Source organism: Psammomys obesus, unplaced genomic scaffold (genome assembly GCF_907164565.1).
Source record: "Psammomys obesus unplaced genomic scaffold, mPsaObe1.curated_primary_1811, whole genome shotgun sequence".
In the NCBI taxonomy this organism is placed as follows: Eukaryota; Metazoa; Chordata; class Mammalia; order Rodentia; family Muridae; genus Psammomys; species Psammomys obesus.
The window spans coordinates 5,293,639-5,312,350 of record NW_026596466.1 but is presented as its reverse complement, the minus strand read 5'-3'; the positions used below and the strand labels follow the sequence as shown (position 1 = coordinate 5,312,350).

At 49.4% G+C, this 18,712-nt stretch overlaps 1 protein-coding gene and 1 pseudogene across 4 annotated transcripts in view; one reads left to right on the top strand and one right to left on the bottom strand.

Annotated features, from left to right (window-relative positions):
- The window catches only part of Sun1 (Sad1 and UNC84 domain containing 1), a 44,408-nt gene extending 27,206 nt beyond the window's left edge, over positions 1 to 17,202 (top strand). For 2 of the 4 annotated variants that reach the window (XM_055598508.1, XM_055598505.1), the window contains 14 exons: positions 1,153 to 1,251; positions 1,632 to 1,725; positions 2,296 to 2,354; positions 2,468 to 2,613; positions 3,016 to 3,255; positions 4,214 to 4,300; positions 5,552 to 5,595; positions 6,598 to 6,706; positions 8,720 to 8,974; positions 9,408 to 9,492; positions 12,664 to 12,779; positions 14,007 to 14,174; positions 15,404 to 15,496; positions 15,782 to 17,202. In XM_055598508.1, coding sequence (XP_055454483.1) covers positions 1,153 to 1,251; positions 1,632 to 1,725; positions 2,296 to 2,354; positions 2,468 to 2,613; positions 3,016 to 3,255; positions 4,214 to 4,300; positions 5,552 to 5,595; positions 6,598 to 6,706; positions 8,720 to 8,974; positions 9,408 to 9,492; positions 12,664 to 12,779; positions 14,007 to 14,174; positions 15,404 to 15,496; positions 15,782 to 15,895 — 1,709 coding nt within the window. In that variant the 3' untranslated portion in view covers positions 15,896 to 17,202. Of the gene's footprint in view, positions 1 to 1,152; positions 1,252 to 1,631; positions 1,726 to 2,295; positions 2,355 to 2,467; positions 2,614 to 3,015; positions 3,256 to 4,213; positions 4,301 to 5,551; positions 5,596 to 6,597; positions 6,707 to 8,719; positions 8,975 to 9,407; positions 9,493 to 12,663; positions 12,780 to 14,006; positions 14,175 to 15,403; positions 15,497 to 15,781 lie in introns of those variants that run through there. The other 2 variants (XM_055598507.1, XM_055598509.1) reach the window with 2 other exon arrangements.
- LOC129670086 (60S ribosomal protein L36-like) lies at positions 11,066 to 11,359 on the bottom strand (annotated as a pseudogene).
- Positions 17,203 to 18,712: the final 1,510 nt, after the last annotated feature.

Below are 18,712 nucleotides of genomic sequence, written 5' to 3'. Positions count from 1 at the left end.
AATAATAATAATAATAATAATAATAATAATAATAATAATAATAATAATGTAGTAATGTTTACTGGGGTTAACATGCAGATACCAAGTTAATGTAAGCGGAAGAGCCAGCAATCACTTTGAAAAAATGGAGCAAAGCTGATTTAAAGGAACCAAGTGCTTGGTAACATGTACCTATAGTTGCTTAGGAGGCTGAGATAGCAGGACTTTGAGGCCAGCCTGGCAACATAAAATGACCCTTTTCTTCAAAAGCAAGAGCCCAACAATAGGGCTAGGTTTTCTGCTCTGTGCGATGATGGTTGGGTACCCATTCATTTTGATACTGACCCAGTTGTACTAAAGAACCTCAGTCATCCTTTTTGGTTTTTTTTTTTTTTTGGGGGGGGGGTGTTTTTTTGGTTTTGGATTTTTGAGAGCGTTTCTCTGTAGCTGTGGCTGTGCTGGAACTCACTCAGTAGACATGGTTGGCATCCCCAGAGCTCTGCCTGCCTCTGCCTCCCAGGCACTAGAATTAAAGGTGTGCGTCACCACTGCCTCGGCAACTTGAGTATCTTAAAAGACTACCTTCCTACCGTGAAGTCTGCAGGCACCGCCCATCTGCATCTGTGAATACCTTCTAGACTCCCTTTAGGGTGAGGGCATGGTGAAGAGATACTTGCCTCCTGCTAAGAAATTTTCGGATGAGCTGAGCATAGTAGCACATGCCTTTAATCCTAACACTTGGGAACTTGGGAGGTGGAGGCAAGTGGATCTCTTGTGAGTTCTGGTCTACATACTAAGTTCCAAGACAGCCAAGGCTACATAATGAGACGCAGTCTCAACCCTCACTCCCAAACAAACAAGAAAACCACAGTGAGTCAAGAATGATGGCTCATGCACTTGGGAGGCTGGAAGATTGTCACCTTTGGCTGTATGGTGAGTTCAAAGCCAGCCTGGGATACAGGCAACCTTCTTTCAAAACAAAGAATGTAGAATGTACAGCAGAGAGTCTAAATGAGGACCGCAAGGTTTTCTTGAGAAGACCTAAGTAGCCTTCTCCTGGCTTAGTAGAAGCGGGAGTTTGGGCAGAGTGTACCAGCAGCCTTGCTCATTCTACTGTCAGTATGTGCTGGCCCCTGCAGTCTGTCTGATAGTGCCATGTCTTCTCTGCCACAGGTGACCTCTTGGTTCGAGCACTACACAGGACCAGAGCTGCTGGGTGGTCTGTGGCCGAGGCCATGTGGTCGGTGCTCTGGCTGGCTGTCACTGCTCCAGGTGGTTATGTGGTTTCTCTGTCAGTGCTCTCACAGCGTTTGGGGCAGCGATAAGCAATGTATAGGACCATCTTGGAGCTTCATTCTAGGTCCCCAACGTGACATGCTTGTTTTCAACTTTAGGCTTGTGGCATCTTGTTTATTGTGTTGGGTGTGTGGGCCTTAGGCCTCATGACGCACGGCCTGAGCTGCATGGCATTGGTGCTTCCCCCTGTTTTCTCCTGTGTGTAGCTGCTGCTGTTCACTGTTCTCCTTCCCCAGCGACCAGTGTTTTAGGGTCTTTGTCCCTTCAACAGACCTATCTGTGGCTTTCCAGAAACATCCACCTAGGAGTGGCTTTTAAGGCATGGTTCCCAGAACACTTGCTCTCTTCTCTTATAGGGAAGGCAGCTTCTGGAACCTTCTGGTGGCTAGGGAGCGGCTGGTACCAATTTGTTACTTTGATTTCTTGGCTGAATGTGTTTCTTCTTACCAGGTAAGAAACTGTGAGTGTGAAGATCCCATGCCACTGTTGGGGCCTTCTGTGTCTAGGTCGGGATGCCATGTCGGCATTGGAGTCTCTGTTTGCATAGGGTATAAGTAGCCATTCTGTACCAGTTGTAGATAGCTCTGTAATGGCTCAGGCTACAGCTGCAGTGACTGCGTTGATACATTTTTATATGTTTTATAACAGACTTCATATTTTTGTTTTTCAAATTAATGAAGGTGGAAAAGGTATCTGCCACTTTAAGCACACACTGGCTATATGTAAAACTGTCCAGTGGAGGGCCCAATCAGATTCTATGTTCATACCCTAGTGCAGCTCTGTGGGCACCAGCTCGCCACAGTAGATGCTCACGCACCCAGGACAGGGCCTCAGGCCTCTGGGTCTTGTGCATCAGATAGCACTTCTCAAGTTGCCGGCATGCTGCGTATGAAGGACCTCCTGTGGGAGTGGCCAAGCCTGTAGTTAAAACTTTAGCAGGGGGTTTAGTGTGTGCACAGGTGGCAGAATGGCGTGCCACCTCTGTCTTTCCAGAGTTAATGGATTCCTTTCTGTTCTTAGGTGCCTTCGAAATATTTGCAAGGTTTTTATCTTGCTTCTCCCACTCCTACTTTTACTAGGTAAGATGTGGCATGGTGACCTTCAGAGACAAGCATGTATCTGTGGTGAAAACAAAGTACGTGAATACTTTGAGGTACCTGCACATGTGCACACAGCTCTCTTCCTTCCGCAGGTGCTGGTCTCTCCCTGTGGGGCCAGGGCAGCTTCCTCTCACTCCTACCAGTGCTGAATTGGACAGCCATGCAGCCAGCACAGAGTGTGGACGATCCCGAGGGTACACACAGAGCTGGCCCTCTTCCCCCCAGTCCACCTCAGAAGGTAACCAGCAGGAGAGGTCTTGGTGGTACATTAGCATGTGGTCTTTAGAGCTTTTCATACTATTTATGAACAGGAAGTCTTGGATCCTGCCTTAGAGGGAAAAACCTTTTTGAGACAGCCTTTCACTTTCTAGGCTGGCCTAGAACTTACAGAGATCTACCTGTCTCTGCCTCCCAAGTGTTGGGATTACCATGCACTATGGCCCTAAAAATGTAAAATCATAAACAGAGATAAGCACCACAAGCTGTATAGCCTTTCAGGTGCAGAGTTACATGTTCCCTGACTCAGTTATAACTGAGTGTGAACGAATAGCATTCCTTCACAACGTGAAAGTGGGAGGAGCTGCAGCTTCGTACTGGAGTGACCCTCTGGTTTTGACTTCAGCTACTGCTTTCACCTCAGCTTGATTATAGGGCTTCCCAGTGGCCTCAGGAGAGTGACATGGGACAGAAGATAGCCTCTTTGAGTGCACAGTGCCACAACCACGATAAGAGACTTGCGGAGATGACAGTCCTGCTTCAGAAACTCCAGATGCGGGTAGACCAAGTGGATGATGGCAGGGAAGGGCTGGCACTGTGGGTCAAGGATATGATTGGACAGCACCTGCAGGAGTTGGGCACCACAGAACCCCCTGATACTAAGGTGAGGACCAGAAACTCCTTTTGTGCCCTGGTATACACATAGCCCCAGTGCACTTCTCGCCCCTGTGATAAAACACCCCCTGGCACAGGGAGGTAGAGAGGAGGGACCAGAAGAAGACCTACCCTTTGGTCACACCCTGGTGCCCTGTTACCTCCAACAAAGCCCTTTAAACATTGCCACTGCCTAGTGGTGTCACAGCAGGTACTGAGTCCATCTGTGGCCTGCTGTCTGGGTAGGTTGGAGTCCTGGTGAGTCGGGCATCGCGGTGACTGGGTCCACCAGGCTGAGGACCAAGCCTTCAACACAAGCCATTTCCTATCCATAGTGTAACAAACACATATCTTTTTTCTTTTGGTGTGTTGCTAGAGGTGGAATTAAACCAGGGCCTTGTAACATGCACTACACTTAGCCCATGGAAAGAAATCTCTCTTGATGCTTTTATTGATTAAGGCCTCACTGAGCCTTGAAAGGTTGGCTAGAACTCGAACTGCTCATGCCTCAGCCTCCTGAAGGTTGGAGTGACAGCTCAATAATACCGTGCTGGCCCTAGTCAACTTCAGAATGAGGGACCTAATCACAGGATAAATATGATCTTATTGTGAATGGTGCTTTTAGGTGTTGCCAGTGAGTGGACATACCGTGTATTTTGCGTGGGTAAGAGATGAAAGAGGGAAATGTGTGTGTCCTAGGTCTTTATCCATATGGGATTTTATGTTAGAGCTGTAAAGATCACAGTGGATATGAATTGATTTACTTCCTATACTGGGGTCACTAAACAAGCTGTTTGTCTGATTTCTCTCGGGTTTGAGACCTCCAGCCAGAGAGAAATAGAGGCATGGCTAGGAGATGGCTTCTCTAAAGATGCCCCACAGCCTATGACTGCAGTAAGAACTACTGCCCTAATGGCCCGTGTGTGACGCTGTACTCTCTCAGCCGCTTGTTCTGTATTCATTCTCAGACTGACTTCATGACCTTCCACCATGACCACGCACTGCGTCTCTCCAACTTGGAATATATTCTTAAAAAACTGACAGAAAAATCTGAGGTATTTATTCTTTCAAGGTTTTGCTTGGTGGGCACCCACATGGGGGTACATGCACAGAGACAAGTGAGGACGCAGGAGATCCTGTCCTGTTACTCTGCCTTTTTCCTTTGAGACAAAATCTTGCACTGGGCCTTCTTTCTCTGCCCCTCTCAGCCCTAGGGTTACTGGCATATGTACAGCCACACTCAGCTTTTCACATGAATGCTGGGGTTTTGAACTCAGGTCCTTATGCTTGCACAGCAAGTGCTTTTACCCACCAAACCCTCTCCCCAGCCCCGAGGTATTATTCTTGTCTTTATAATTGGAGTCCCCCAAGGAAACAGGCTTTGTGTGTGAATGCCTCAGGGTGGGTGGGGTGAATTTGTTCCTGGCTGTGGAGATGGAATCTAGGGCCTCACACTTGCTAGGCATGAGCACATACATGCCATAGTGTGCCTTGGTATTGAACTCAGATCATCAAACTTGGCACAAGTGCCTTCACCCCCGGAGCCTGTTTAGTAGCCCTCAAGCCAGTATTTTCGTGAAGATGAACCCGAAGCCAGTATTTTCCAAGCCTGTAGCCAGGGCTGTGCGTTGTTTCAGGCTCTTGCTGTTGATCTTTACAACTGGAAAACCTATGACTTGTGGTTTTGTTTTCTGGGCATTTCAGCTCTTTTGCATAACTGCTTCACCTGTGAATCTGACAAAACAGGTGGCTGTGCTGGCTTTAAAATCCAGTCATATCTTTACGAGCCCCTGGTATCACTCAGTCTCCACCAAAAAGAATAGAACATGCTTTGCATAGAATCAGTGTGGGTGGGAAAGCCTCACTCTTGTGTGCTGGTACACTAGATGTGGGTGTGGCTCTGCAGTGCAGATGATGTGACCTTTGGTGGCAGGGTTTAGCATCCTTCGGGCACAGCACACAGCTAGGTATGGCAGATGCTTGGCCTCACTGAACTGAACCATGATTTACTGAGTGGGGGTCAGTAGAATAGTTCTTGGTCTCTTGGGACCAGCTTCTACTTCCTGATTGTTGGTGTCAGGAATGTTCAGCTGAGCAGGAAGAGGGGCCTCAACTTGTCAGGGGACCCAGAATGCACTTGACCTGAACACTTTGTCCCTGAGTCAAAAGGAGGCCCAGCCATACTCACCCTGATGCCTTTGCCCAGAAGCCGAGACGCACGCTTTAGTATGTGAAGTTTTAGGTTACTCAGACATGCTTTATGAACTCAGGGCATAACTGTTCACAAAGTCTCCCCCACTTCCCAGGCTATCCAGAAGGAGCTGGAAGAAACCAAGCTGAGAGCAGGCAGGTAGGTGACCGCAGGGAGTTCTGTGTTCCCATGTTATTCTGCTCATTTGGAGCACATTAACCAACTATTTACTGGGTGTGAAGGTTCAAATTGTCACTTGCCACCTGAAGTTACCAGCTTTTGGGTATTTTTCCTGTTATCCTCTTGGAACTATGCACGGGACAGAAGGCCCTAAGGAACTTGAGAAGGTCTTTCTTCAGGCAGTGCATAGATATGTCCCTGCTTGGCCATAAGGAGTTGCCTGTGTCCTTGGGGGACTATCTCTGCCAGGATCCTCTCTCTGCTTCTGGCTTCATTGGCTCCATCAGTGTCTCTGAGGACCTGCGTTAAGGCCCAGCTCAGCCTTGGTGCCCAGCAGCCATGCATCATCTTATGGCTGCCATGTTTTTTGCACCTGAAGCTGGTAGTCCTTGTGCCACTGCAAAGCCCTGGTCCCTCAGCAGTTGTGCTTATTCCCACTTCCTGCTGGCTTTTTCCTTGTGCCCAGCACTGCATCTTCTTTGCACACTCTGGGTTTGTGTGCACTAGACTTGGTAGGTAGTTCCTGAGGTAGGTGTGGCTGGGTAGCAACTTTTGCTAGCTAATGGGCCCTCTGCATGTAATGTGGGGCTAGAGGGACCATGGTGCTCATTGCTCTTCCCAGACCTGGGTTCAGTGAACAATGATTTGGCATGTGAATGTATAGATACAAAACATTTAACTGGAGAGCATTGTTTCAGCTGGGCTTGTTAGCCTCCCTTACAAAGCTGTGTTCATGGCTATCTCACAACCCCTCCCCAAACAAAGTCAGTCACTGATCATACCCTGATCTTATTTTCTGTTCCACTATATGCCGAGAGCATGGAGCTGCAGATTGAGCCTTGGGGCTGTGGGTAGACATCAGCTTGTTTCTGGCCTCTTTGTGATTTTTGAGGACATAGAAATGCTGCTTTAGGGTTGAGGCTTCCTCTGAATGCATCTGGGCCCTGACTCCTGTCTCCCTCCCTGGTTGCTGGCTTCCAGCAGGGCTGAAGAGCCCCTCCTTGACCGTGTGCAGCACCTAGAAATTGAACTGAACCTGCTGAAGTCACAGCTGTCAGATTGGCAGCATCTGAAGGCCAGCTGTGAGCAGGTAAGTGCTGGTGTTAGGAGACGGATACCTGGGGGAAGCTCACGTGACTTGTGTCTAGGTGATTCACTCTGGCTACCTTCTGTTGGTGTACTTTTTAAAACTTTTATTTATGTTTCTTTTATCTTTTTCTCCTTACTCCACCCCAGTCCCTTCCAACACCTCAACACCAGGTAGGAGAGAGAAAGGGCTAGTGGGAAATGGGGTGCAGTTCTCTTAGCTGCTTCCTGTTGGTTAGGGTCATTGGGTTCCTTGGAGCTAGTCCAATCCTTGTTTCAAGAGATCTCCAACTTCCTGTCTCACAACAGCAACCAGAAGCAGCAAGGGGAAGCAGGAACAGCATTGTTCTTTCTTGGATTGGATCCACACAGTCTGGCTCTGGCATTTATTCTCTCTCTAGAGTCCTCAGATTGAAACTATCTGCAGCTGGTAAAGAGCTCCTCTCAGAGCCCACACGAAGTGAATAGTCTGCTGCTGTGGTCCATCTAAATCAGTCCCATATCCCACACCTGGGACCAAAACAAAATCATGTTTATATACACAACAGCCTTCAAACTTTTTTGTGTCTGCAGGCACAGACAAATGCAGGGACGTGAACAGCAGGCAGATCTCTGAGTTTAAGAGTTTGTGGCAAATTCTTAAAAAAGAGTTGTGGGTGAGAGGTGGTACATGTCTTTAGTCCCAACACTGGGGAAGTAGAAGCAGGCACATCTCTGAGTTCAAAGCTACCCTGGTCTACAGAGTAAATTCTAGGACAGGATAGCCAGGGCTACACACAGAGAAACCCTGCCTGGTAGAAATTCCCTCCCCTAAAAAAGTGTTTGGGTATTTTTGTGGATGAACCCAGAGACTAACACAGACCAGGCAAATGCTCTGTGACTAAACTGCACTCCATTCATCCTTGAAGGTTGTAAGTGTTTTCAGGTTACACATTGATGACTTGTGAGTATCCCAATCTCAACAGCATAGCACACTGACAGCTGAGCTCACTCCATGACTTTCTTATCACATAGTACAACTGACACATATTGGGGATTATGATTCTCTTTCCCCCTTTTCTGTCTGTGTGTGGGGGTTCATTTTACAGTACGGTAGGCCTCCACTCTGTTTTGACACTTTTCCATTCGTGTCACAGTATGTCACAGATGTTGCATGGTCCACCATCCTTGGGTCTATTGACACAGACATGTAGTTGGCAGAACTCCTTACAAGCTGCATTGAGACCATAGATTAGAGAGCTGGTTCCTGACCTGTCTGTGAATTACCTGTGTAAAGAGCTCCTAGAGCAGGGGAGAGGAGAGCTAGGTGCGGACAACAGAGTGCATGGGCAGGAGCCTGTCTCCTGTTTTCTGGTTAAAGTGCACAGCCTACCTGTCCTAGGTGCTGGCGAGTGGGCCGCTGGCCTGTAGTCCTGCTAGTGTCCAGTTGTGGATGCACTCTGGGCTACTGTTCTGTAGAAATGAGTAGAGATGGGCAGGGTTCGGGTAGTCCTGGGAGAGTGAGGGAGGACGAGTGCATAATGGCACCATTTGCAGAGTTGAAGGGTTAGACCCCTGACAGCTTGAAGGGTTAGACCCCTGACAGCTTTGTGGTAGGTGGATGCATTTCCTGTGCTTTGCCCTTTGATTGTTTCCTTGGGAGGCAAAAGAAGTTTGTATGTGGTACGTAGGGACTCAGCCTTCCATTGGGCCACATCTCAGGCTGCTGCTAAGGAGCAGCGAGGACAGGGGCCTTGCCCGTGCCTGAGCTGTGGGGCTTTGTCGTGGAAGCCGCCTAGTGGACTTAGTGGCATCGGAAAACCCATGTCCACTTTCTGTGGTTCACAGTGTAAGCGGCCTTCATGCAGCACTCCAGCTCATTCCTAGTCTGTTGAGAAGCTTCCAGAGTTTCGGAAAGAATCCTTAAATTCAGTGTGAAGGGGTCAATGTGTCTTCCAGAGATGTGCTTCTACAAGCTGTAGTGGAGCAGTTTGCGACTGCAGTGCCACACACTCACCAGTTTTCCCTGTCTTGCCAGACTGATGCCCGCATCCAGGAGACTGTGCGGCTAATGTTCTCGAAGGATCAGCATGGCAGTTCCCTTGAGTGGCTATTACAGAAGCTTTCTTCTCGGTTTGTGAGCAAGGATGAGCTGCAGGTGCTTTTGCAGGAGCTTGAGCTAAAAGTGCTGCAGAATATTACACACCACATCAGGGTGACAGGACAGGCCCCATCATCTGAGGCCATCGTGTCTGCCATGAATGAGGCAGGGGTTTCAGGAATCACAGAAGCGGTGAGTAGACAGACAGGTTCAGCCTCCTCCATAGACACATTATCTGTGTCCTTGTTCTGAGAACACAGTAGACTGGGCACTGCCAGAGGTGCGGCTCTGCTGCTGTCATCATGTAGAAGCCCTCCATAGCTTTGCACTCTCGGCATCCTTTTGTCCCAGGGGTGCCCATCCCATATACCTATGTGTGGTTATACAGCTTCCAGCTGTGCACAGCTTTCTTTAGTTGTCTTGTCCTAGCCCTGATGGCCAGCCCCCTCCCCCAGTGATGGTGACAGGGAGCAGGATGCCCTGGCTCTGGTACTGCGGTTGAACTGTCATGCCCTAGTGACGAGACTCTGGTCCTAGCCCACCCAAGCGTGTTTCCTGAGCATAGGCATACAAGGTCACCAGCCTCTGCAGCGTTAACCTCATTCTCCTTTCTTCTGGTCGCCAGCAAGTGCACGTCATTGTGAACAATGCTCTGAAGCTCTACTCCCAAGACAAGACTGGGATGGTAGACTTTGCTCTGGAGTCTGGAGGTAAGTGACCAATAGAAGAGGTGAGCGTGAGCATGTAAGACCAGGCCAGAAATTTGGGTCAGCTTGCAAGACACTGCCATGCTGCCTGACCTACCTCCCCCTCAGGGTGACCTTGTGGAGCCCTGGCTGTCGTGGAACTAGACCAAGCTGGCCTTCAACTTAGAGATCCTCCTGCCTCTGCCTCCTGAGTACTAGGACTAAAGGCGTGTGCTACCACTGCCTGGCTACTGCCACACTTTTAGTGTGACAGTAGAGTATTGTAGATGAGGTCCAAGTGCCCACTTTTCCTGGGAAGTTGCCCACTGGGGTGTGTGTAAGCTGGTCCTGCACATTCACAGGGCACACCCAGGCCTCTCGCCTCAAGGGTTATGACTAAGACTGAGTGCAAGCAGGATGGGAGCTGTGTTGCTCTCTGTCATGGCAGGGGAGTCACAGCTGCAGGGCCCTTACAGGTGCCGTGGGTTTGGGATTGCACACCTGGATGAGGCCTATGAGCCCTTTCTGGAAATGTGAGGATGCAGACACCACTGGGCGGCCTGGGCCATCTCAGGAGGCGCTGCTACACAAGCCGTGCAGAAATGGTTTTCTGAGCATCCAGAAATTAGGAACTGCAGGGGAGACGTGGACTCGGACCCTTTCTTAATGAATAGTTTTTAAACCTCCAGGGATTGGGGCAGGGCTTGGTCAGGTAGAGTCTTCGTGTCCCCAGCTTAAGCAGCCTGTGATGTGGGTAGTCACGAGCCTGACCATCACTGCTGGACCGTCTCAGTGTGATGTGAGCCTACAGTGTGGGAATAGCCACTTACTTAGGGCTGCGTGGAGTTAGCAGGGTGGCTCACTCTTCTTAAGGAGCCTCTGGTCTAAATGACTTTTGTTAAAAACTAATGTTAGTTATATATTATAAAATGAAGTAACATCAGAAATTATATTTAGATTAGAGGCATTGAATGACATTCTAGCTGTGCTGTTTGCATTGGCAGCTGTCACTTGTTCTGGGGCCACGTTGGAGCTCGTAGACTTTTGTCACCATCTAAATCCCCTTGAGGCCCTGAGAGGTTGCACTAACAGCTGTTCTTAGACCAGGGTCAGGGTGTTTAAGACAGACGTTGGCCAGTGTCCAGGAGCTCAGGTCTTTATCTGCAGCATCAGAGCCATGTTGTCTGCCTGTTTTAGAATCCACAGCCTTTCTGCATGTCACAGACGCACTGAGCTTGACTGACATAGATGATTGCATGTGCTCTGAGGACCTGTGTGTGTGAGATTCTCAGTTCTTTCCCCTCCCTTTATGTTTTATGTGGGTGGGTGTCTTGCCTGTGTACAGCAGGCATGCCTGGTGAATGTAAAGATGAGAAGAAAGCATCAGATCCCCTGAAAGTGGAGTTACAGATGGTTGTGAGCCACCCTCTGGATGCTGGGAACAGAACCCAGGTCCTCCACAGGAGCAGCAAGTATGCTTTATTAAGCCATCTCTCCAGCCCCAACTTCTCAGTTCGTGTGTGTGTTTGTGTGTCTGTCTGTGTGTGTCTGTGTCTGTGTCTGTGTGTGTATGTATGTGTTTATGGGAGAGGGGCCATCAGTCCTTCCTGGCCTTCCCCATAGCTGCCAGCACATTGCTTAGCTCCTCCTGCTTTCTCTTGGTGTGGCTGTGCATGCCCACCCTCTTCTTGATGAACTGAGTGCTTTTCCTTAGATACCTTGAGCAGCTCCTGGGCACGCTGCTTGCAGGGTGCAAAGCTGCACACCTCCCTGATCATGGCCTTCATGACCTTGGGGTGCTTAGTGAGGTCCGCTGTGCCTCGGCTTGCTGACGTTCTCATCAGCTATCACCCGTGTTGAGGCCCACGGCCCTGGGGCAGTACGAGGCCATGGCGGCTGCTCTCCCATGGTGGCTGAGACAGGAACGACTTCTCAGTTCTTATTTCTTATTAGCATTAATGTCCTATCTGCCTGCTCCCCTGAAAGAGCAGAATGTCTGTCCCCTCACTAGTCCCTCCTTCTCCCAGTGATTTTTGGCTGGTGAGCATTTGTCACAGAATTCCCTCCTGTTGACCAGTTAGGTAGCCTCTGGAAGTTTCCTGCGTCCTAACACCAGTGCTTGTGGGACTCTTGACCCTTAGGAAAATCTGAGCAGAACTTTGAAAGCAGCAGGCCCTCAGGCACACTTAGACACTGTTGTGAAGGGATAAGATGAGTGGATGTGAAAGACAACCCGCTGAGTAAAGCGTTGAGTGCCCTGTGCAGTGGGTGGCTCAAGTGCCATGGGAACTGCTGAGTCAAGAGGAGAGGGAAAAGGGTGCTGGCTATTTGCGTTGGGAAGTGTGAGGCTATGCTGAGTTCTTGAGGTGTACCCAGCCTGATCCTGGTACATGTGCCAGCCCCAAAGGCGTGGGGATGGGGTGTGTGTGTGTGTGTGTGTGTGTGTGTGTTAATTTTTTAGAACTTATGTTGTGGGTATGAATAGTTTTATCTGCATGTATGTCTTTCTATAGTGTGTGCCTGGTATTCATGGCATTTAGAAGAGCAATTGGAACCCTTGGAACTGGAATTACAGATAGTTGTGAACCACCATGTAGGTGCTTGGAACTGTATCCAAGTCCTCTGGAAAAGCAGCTAAGTGTTCTTAGCCACACAGCCACCTACTAATTTCTGTGGTTAGGGTTTTTTGTTTGTTTGTTTAACCTCCCTGACTGTCCTGGAACTCGCTCTGTAGACCAGGTTGGCCTTGGACTCAAGAGACCTACCTGCCTTTGCCTCCTAGGTGTTGGGAGGCACTGGGCTAGAAGTCCACTTTTTTTTTTTTTTTAATCAAAAAGTATAGGGCTGATCTTATAGTTCAAGGTTCTTTTTCCAAGTATAGCAGGTGCTGTTAAAAGCACTGGGAGTTGGGTGGGAGTTGGGTTCTGGGGCCTGGAACAATGGCTGTTCTTCCAGAAGACCTGGGTTTGATTCTCAGCATCCATGTGGTAGCTCACAACTATCTGCACCTCTAGTCCCAGAGGATACAATACCCTCTTCTTGCTTCCGTGGGCATCAAGCTGCACGTGGGCCATGGACATTCATGCAAGCAAAACACCGATACACAGGTGATCGCACACACACCACTGCTGGCCTCCAGGTCTCACTCCCCAGCATGTTGCCGTCAGGTGTGACACACTTACCCCTGTGTTCCAGGTGGCAGCATCCTAAGCACTCGGTGCTCTGAGACCTATGAGACCAAGACGGCGCTGCTGAGCCTGTTTGGGATTCCGCTGTGGTACTTCTCCCAGTCACCCCGAGTGGTGATCCAGGTGAGCTCCTGTCCACAGGGCCCTGCACCTTAGACCACCCTGCATTTCTCGGCCCCTCATGAGGGCAACATAGGCATACGGAAATGGCAGGACTGTATCCCTCAGTGTGCAGCCTCACTGGGAGGGAACCAGGTTGCTTGAGGCTTCCTGGTCCTGTGTGACTAAACAGAGAGCGGGCTAACGAAGCATCACAGGAGGACTGCAAGGGCCATACTGGTTGCTTTCTGTCTGTGCTGTCATGAGATTGAGAGCTGGTTGAGAGCAGCCACCATGTCCCCCAGCGTGGGGCATCTGCTTTATCTGCACTGCTGTTTTCCTGTAGCTTGTGCCACAGGTGAAAGGAAAGATCTGAGTGGTCAGGTACTCAGTACATTTTGAGCAATTTCCAGTACTTTTCTGTGACGCCTCCAGTGAATCTGTCTTTGGCCTGTGTACACAAGCCCAGCCTTTGCAAATTCAGGAAACACAGTGTTGTCAGCAGACTTGAGACTGGGGTCCCCAGTGCAGGAATCTCCCGCTTTCAGTCTTCTAGCCTGGACTCCAGCTCCGTCTGTAGTCATAGATGACCTGGAACTCCTGATCCCAGGACTCTATCTGTATTGATGTCCATGGTCATCTGTGGTCCAGAAATTAAGTGGAAAATGACAGATGTTCAGGGAGGTGTGTCATAGTATATGGCAGTAAAAGAATACTGTCCCAAGGTTTGGAACTATGCAAAACTAGGACATCTGTCACCTGGAAATACATCTGTTGAGTAGTGCTGACAGGTGACAGTGTGCTCCCCTGGTGGTCATAGCTGCAAGATGGTCTCAAGTGATTCCTGCCCTGAGCCTTGAGGCCTGACTGGAAGACACTGGGCTTTCATGCATCCTGTTCACCTGGACGCAGGCAATGTTGTAATTTTTTATCCCCTGCCCCCAACAAAATTTCAGGGAAGATTTGATTTTCAGGCTTTCCTTTGTGTGAAAAATTAAAGGGCATCATAAGTGTGCCTGGTATTCAACATGGTATAGAAAAGCCTCTATCCTGTCCACTCCACTCTGCTGTCCTTTGGGTTTCATGGAAGCCTTGCTGCATAGGCACCAGGGTACAACACATAGGAATTGGCCCTTTTGGCCGTCAACCACTGTGCTTTTTCTGGAATTCAATGTCCCAGTCCTGTGATCCAGACTTGGTTCTGGTGACAAGCCCCGTCCCAGCCTGAGTTGCAATGTTTTCTTTCCCTAGCCCGACATCTACCCAGGAAATTGTTGGGCATTCAAAGGCTCCCAGGGGTACCTGGTGGTGCGGTTGTCCATGAAGATCTACCCAACCACATTCACCATGGAGCACATTCCAAAGACACTGTCACCCACTGGTAATATCTCCAGTGCCCCCAGAGACTTCACAGTCTATGTGAGTATACCACTGCTGGCACCCTAAAAACAGCCTTTTCTCCACCCTTAGAGATGTTTCCTTTATTCAGAGGCTAATGGTTTGAGTGTATTTCCTGGGCAGCCCTTGTCCCTATCCCTTTATCCTTCTAAGTCAGTAGAATGCTACATTGCAGTGGTAGTATGGTACTGTCCTGTTCAGTTCATGTGCCCTGATAATAGATTAGGTTAGAGACACTTGACTTTTGAGGATTGTATTCCTCACTTTCATCTGTCTACTTATCCTCTGACAACTCTGAAGTATTGAAGTGAAAAATTCTAAAAGATAAATCACATTTTCTTTTTGCATTGTTAGGGATAGAACCCAGGCCTCATGCATGCTAGCAGGTGCTCTACCACTGAGCCACACCCCAGCCCCTCACTGGGGGATTCTAGGCAGGAGCTCTACTACTAAGCCAAACCCAGCCCCGCACTGGGTTTTCTAGGCAGGTGCTCTACTACTGAGCCAAACCCCAGCCCCTCACTGGGGGATTCTAGGCAAGTGCTCTACTACTGAGCCAAACCCCAGCCCCTCAGTGGTGAGCTCTAGGTAAAGGCTATGCTACATCTGAGCTACACTCCAGTCCTTGAAACATGGTCTTGCTGCATGTTTCTGGGGGCAACAGTTAAGGCCCTTTAGTAGTTGTGTACAGTGCTTGTGCGTGCTCGCTTGCTTTCCTTGCTCTCTGGAAGCCATATTGATCTCTTAGTAGCTTCTGGAACTCACCACCCCTCTTGGTCATGTTTCCCTATCACAGAGTCCTATTGTCCGTCTCCATTTAGTAGTAACTATCCGGTAACTGCCTGTGAAGCCCTTCCTGTTATAAAGCCCTTTACATTCCCTCTACTATAAGACCCATCATTTTAAGCATACTGAGTGGTGGTCACTCTTGCTCACCTCCACACCATCTACCCCCAGAACTTCCCACCTCGCACTTTACTCCAGCCTATCTGCTGCTCACATCCTGCTTATGTCCCGTACTTGGGGTGCCCAGAATCTGCATCTGGGCTGTGGTGCTGAGAGTGATCATGGCTATCACAAGCTGGCCTCTGTTGACTATGTCCACACCTGCCCTTGAATGGTTGTGACGGTGTGCCCCTCCAGGGAGAGGCTCGTCACATCTTTTGGGGGGGGGGGGAGATGGCTTATCACTCAGGGCAGTAGGGCTGGAGTTGGACTCTTGTTATGTCTGCTGTAACACATGGTTGCAGGGACTAGAAACCGAGTATCAGGAAGAGGGGCAGCCTCTGGGACGGTTCACCTATGACCAGGAAGGGGACTCACTCCAGATGTTCCACATAGCGGTAAGCACAAGAATCCTTCCTCCTTCCTTCACGCCTTAGTGGGGACAGGCTTGTGGAGAGAGGGTGGTGTGGATCAGCCTGTGGCCCGGCTCTGCGCCTCAGTAAAAGGGCAAACACAGCAGCCAGCCTGTGCCCCGCAACACTTGTGCCCTGAGTCCCAAGTGCTCATGAGACTTATTTTTTGGGTATGGCTGCATTGTCACATGTCCCACAGGGGCAAGGGATTGGTGGTAGAGGTTGACCTCTGGCTGCTAATATGAAAATAACTTACTCCCTCAACTTCAGGAAAGACCTGACCAAGCCTTCCAGATTGTAGAGCTCCGGGTCCTGTCCAACTGGGGCCACCCTGAATACACCTGCCTTTACCGCTTCCGAGTCCACGGAGAGCCTGCCCCGTAGAGCACTCCAGCCATGTACATGTCTGTATATACCAAGATGCCATAACACTGGAACCCTTGGGGGAAGAGAGCACGTGAACATAGGACCCTGTCACCCTTCAATAAATGTGTGATGGCCATGAGGACATGTTGAGTCCTCAGAGGCTATGAGTGTGCTCAGAGACCAAAAGCCTGGTAGGCTCTTTGAATTCATTCGAATGTATGGTTCTCAGACACTCCCTTTGATTTGGGGATTTGCTGCAATGCATAAAGTCAAGAAGCAGGTAGGCTGGCAGGTTCCCAGGGTCCTGACGTGGAGGCCCAGAGCTCCACACTGGCTGTCCTGTAGATGACAGGAAAGCAAAAGTTCCATCTGCTAAACCCATGTTTCTTTCAGGGAAAACAGCTTCTCCATCTTCAGTCTGACCCCTTCCAGGTTCCCTGGGGAGGCTGAGTATGTCCTGGACTGTCTGTGTTTAGCTGGGACTCCAATTCCCCACAGTTGTGGATCGGGCTTTTGCTTATTAGGGCATGACCCAAAAGTGCAGTGGGGTACACATAACATGAACGGTGCTCTTGGGTCTCAGCCAGGCCCTTACTGGCTGAGTCACAGAATGGACAGGAACCACTTGAGATGTGACCCTCTGGTGCCCTCACGCTGTAGGCTCTGCTGAAGGGAGAACACTAAAATGCCACCCTATCTGGTGGTGCTAATGGCTGTCACTCCTGGTCTTACCAACAGTAGCACTTTCTGCTGCTCTTGGGTTTGCCTCTGCACCAATGTTGGCCACTGACTCGTTTGGTTACAATTAATATTTAATATTTAGACTTTTGTGAGCAGACTTTGTAACTGGTAAGTCATCTGGACACTTGAATTGTTAGCTTTCATTGCTTAGACAGCATTGGTGAACACAAACAAGCTCAGCTGCAGGGGCTCAGAGTTCTGGAGTTTTGTGCATATTGCTCATCCATGAGACAGTGGCCTAAAGCACATCCCACACCCCGTAGGGTTAGAACCACTGCCTGTGTGGCCAGGTTGGGTGATGTGCACACATTTTACATACTCCAGGTTACATGCAGAAGTCAGAATTTCCTATATTAAACTAAATTGGGGAGTTGGGGGTGGAGATATTTTGAATATTTATTTTTAAAGATGCAGATAGGACTTTGTGCAATGTATTTTTGTAAATGCTTTTCAGAACATTTGTCTTTGGTAGTGCTTCTACTGCCACCAAATTAAGATGCTATTGAGATGTTTAAATAAAAGAGTTAATTTTTAAAAGTGCATGTGCTATTTCAAGTAAATAATAAAAGCGTGTGTTTCTTTTCTCAGCTTGTCTAATCTCTGCCCATGTGAGTGGGGAGGGATTGCTAGGTAGTGTGTTTGGAGAGTTCCTACTAAGTCTTACAGGTACTACCACTGTCCTCAGAAGCGCCCATCCTCTTCCTGCTTAGGGGGCCAAAGGTGGGCAGAGGCTTTAGGTCTGTGGTCACAAGGCTCTGGGCCTCAGCCTCCAGGGCACCCTGCCACCAGAGCCTGCCGAATATATCTTGGAACATTTTCATACCTTTTAACACCTTTTAACAAAAGTGTCACACTGATTTAAGCACCCTCAGTTCATAGGCATTCCTGTTTTCTTTTCTCCTTGCCCCACTTCCAGTCCCCAGAAAAGGTCTCTTCTCTGTGTAACCCTGGCTCTTATATCTTAAAACTCACTCTGAACTCAGATGTGCTTGCCTCTGCCTCCTCAGTGTTTGGATAAAAGATGTGCACCACCACTGCCCAGCTTTGTTTTCTTTTATGGAGGAGTCCTATTACCAGGGCTTTGCTCTCCTGACTTCAGTACCTGCTGTCAGATGGGCTCTAAATTCCAGCTAGGAAAGTGGCACTCACCTTTAATCCCAGCATTCAGGAGACAGAGGCAGGTGGATCACTGTGAGTTCAAGGCCAGCCTGGTCTACAGAGCCAAGTTCCAGAAGAGCCAGCCAGAGCAACATAACAGACCCTGTCTGGGAGGGAAAAAAAAAATTCCAGAAAGATTTTTGTGACAAACTGTACCACTCCATCTCATCCAGACAAATCCCCAGGTGGCACACTCATGTTGTGATCCCCCTTTGTCACCAACAGGTGTCTAGGTCATCAGGTAGTCTGACCTGGCATTATTGCTGTGCCCCAGTGGCCCTTATGTGGTAGTGTCCATGGAGCACGGTCTTCCGGATGGGTGAACATGTACTGACAGCGATCACTCACAGCCCTGTTAATCCGTCGCCATGCTGAGAGTACGCGCATAAAGTGCTAGTCTACTTGTGTGCAGGCACAGAACTACCACAGTAGGGAGCCGAAGCGGGGCAGTCCCACATTCAGGGGCCAACTTGAGTAACAGACCCTATATCTCTAAGGAAAATGGAGGCTGAGAGTGTAGCTCAGTTACTGAATAAGAACAGAGGGCCCGAATTTGATCTTCTGCGTACAAAACCACTATTCAAGGGTCTGTGTAGGGGCCTGTGGCCTGAGTCTTAGGTGTCAAATTACTGACGGTGGCCAGCACCCCTGCCTCCAATAATCGTGGCCGGGCGTCCCCTTCTTCACCCCAGGCCAGGTCTTGTCTCTCTCATCACAGGTTCTAGCCCAAGCGTGCTTCCCTGTCCCTGGTGTCACTCAGGATGACTGCGGCCTGAAGGGGCACCCCTCGGGCAGGTGTGAGGCAGGCCAAAGGTCCTACGATTTGTCTGGTTCGCCCACGTGCTTGGGGCAGTTTCCGAACAGCAGCCGCCTCATCGCCGTGTCTTCCGGCCAGTTTACCTGCGCAGCCTACGCCGCTGGTCGCATTGTGCTGTG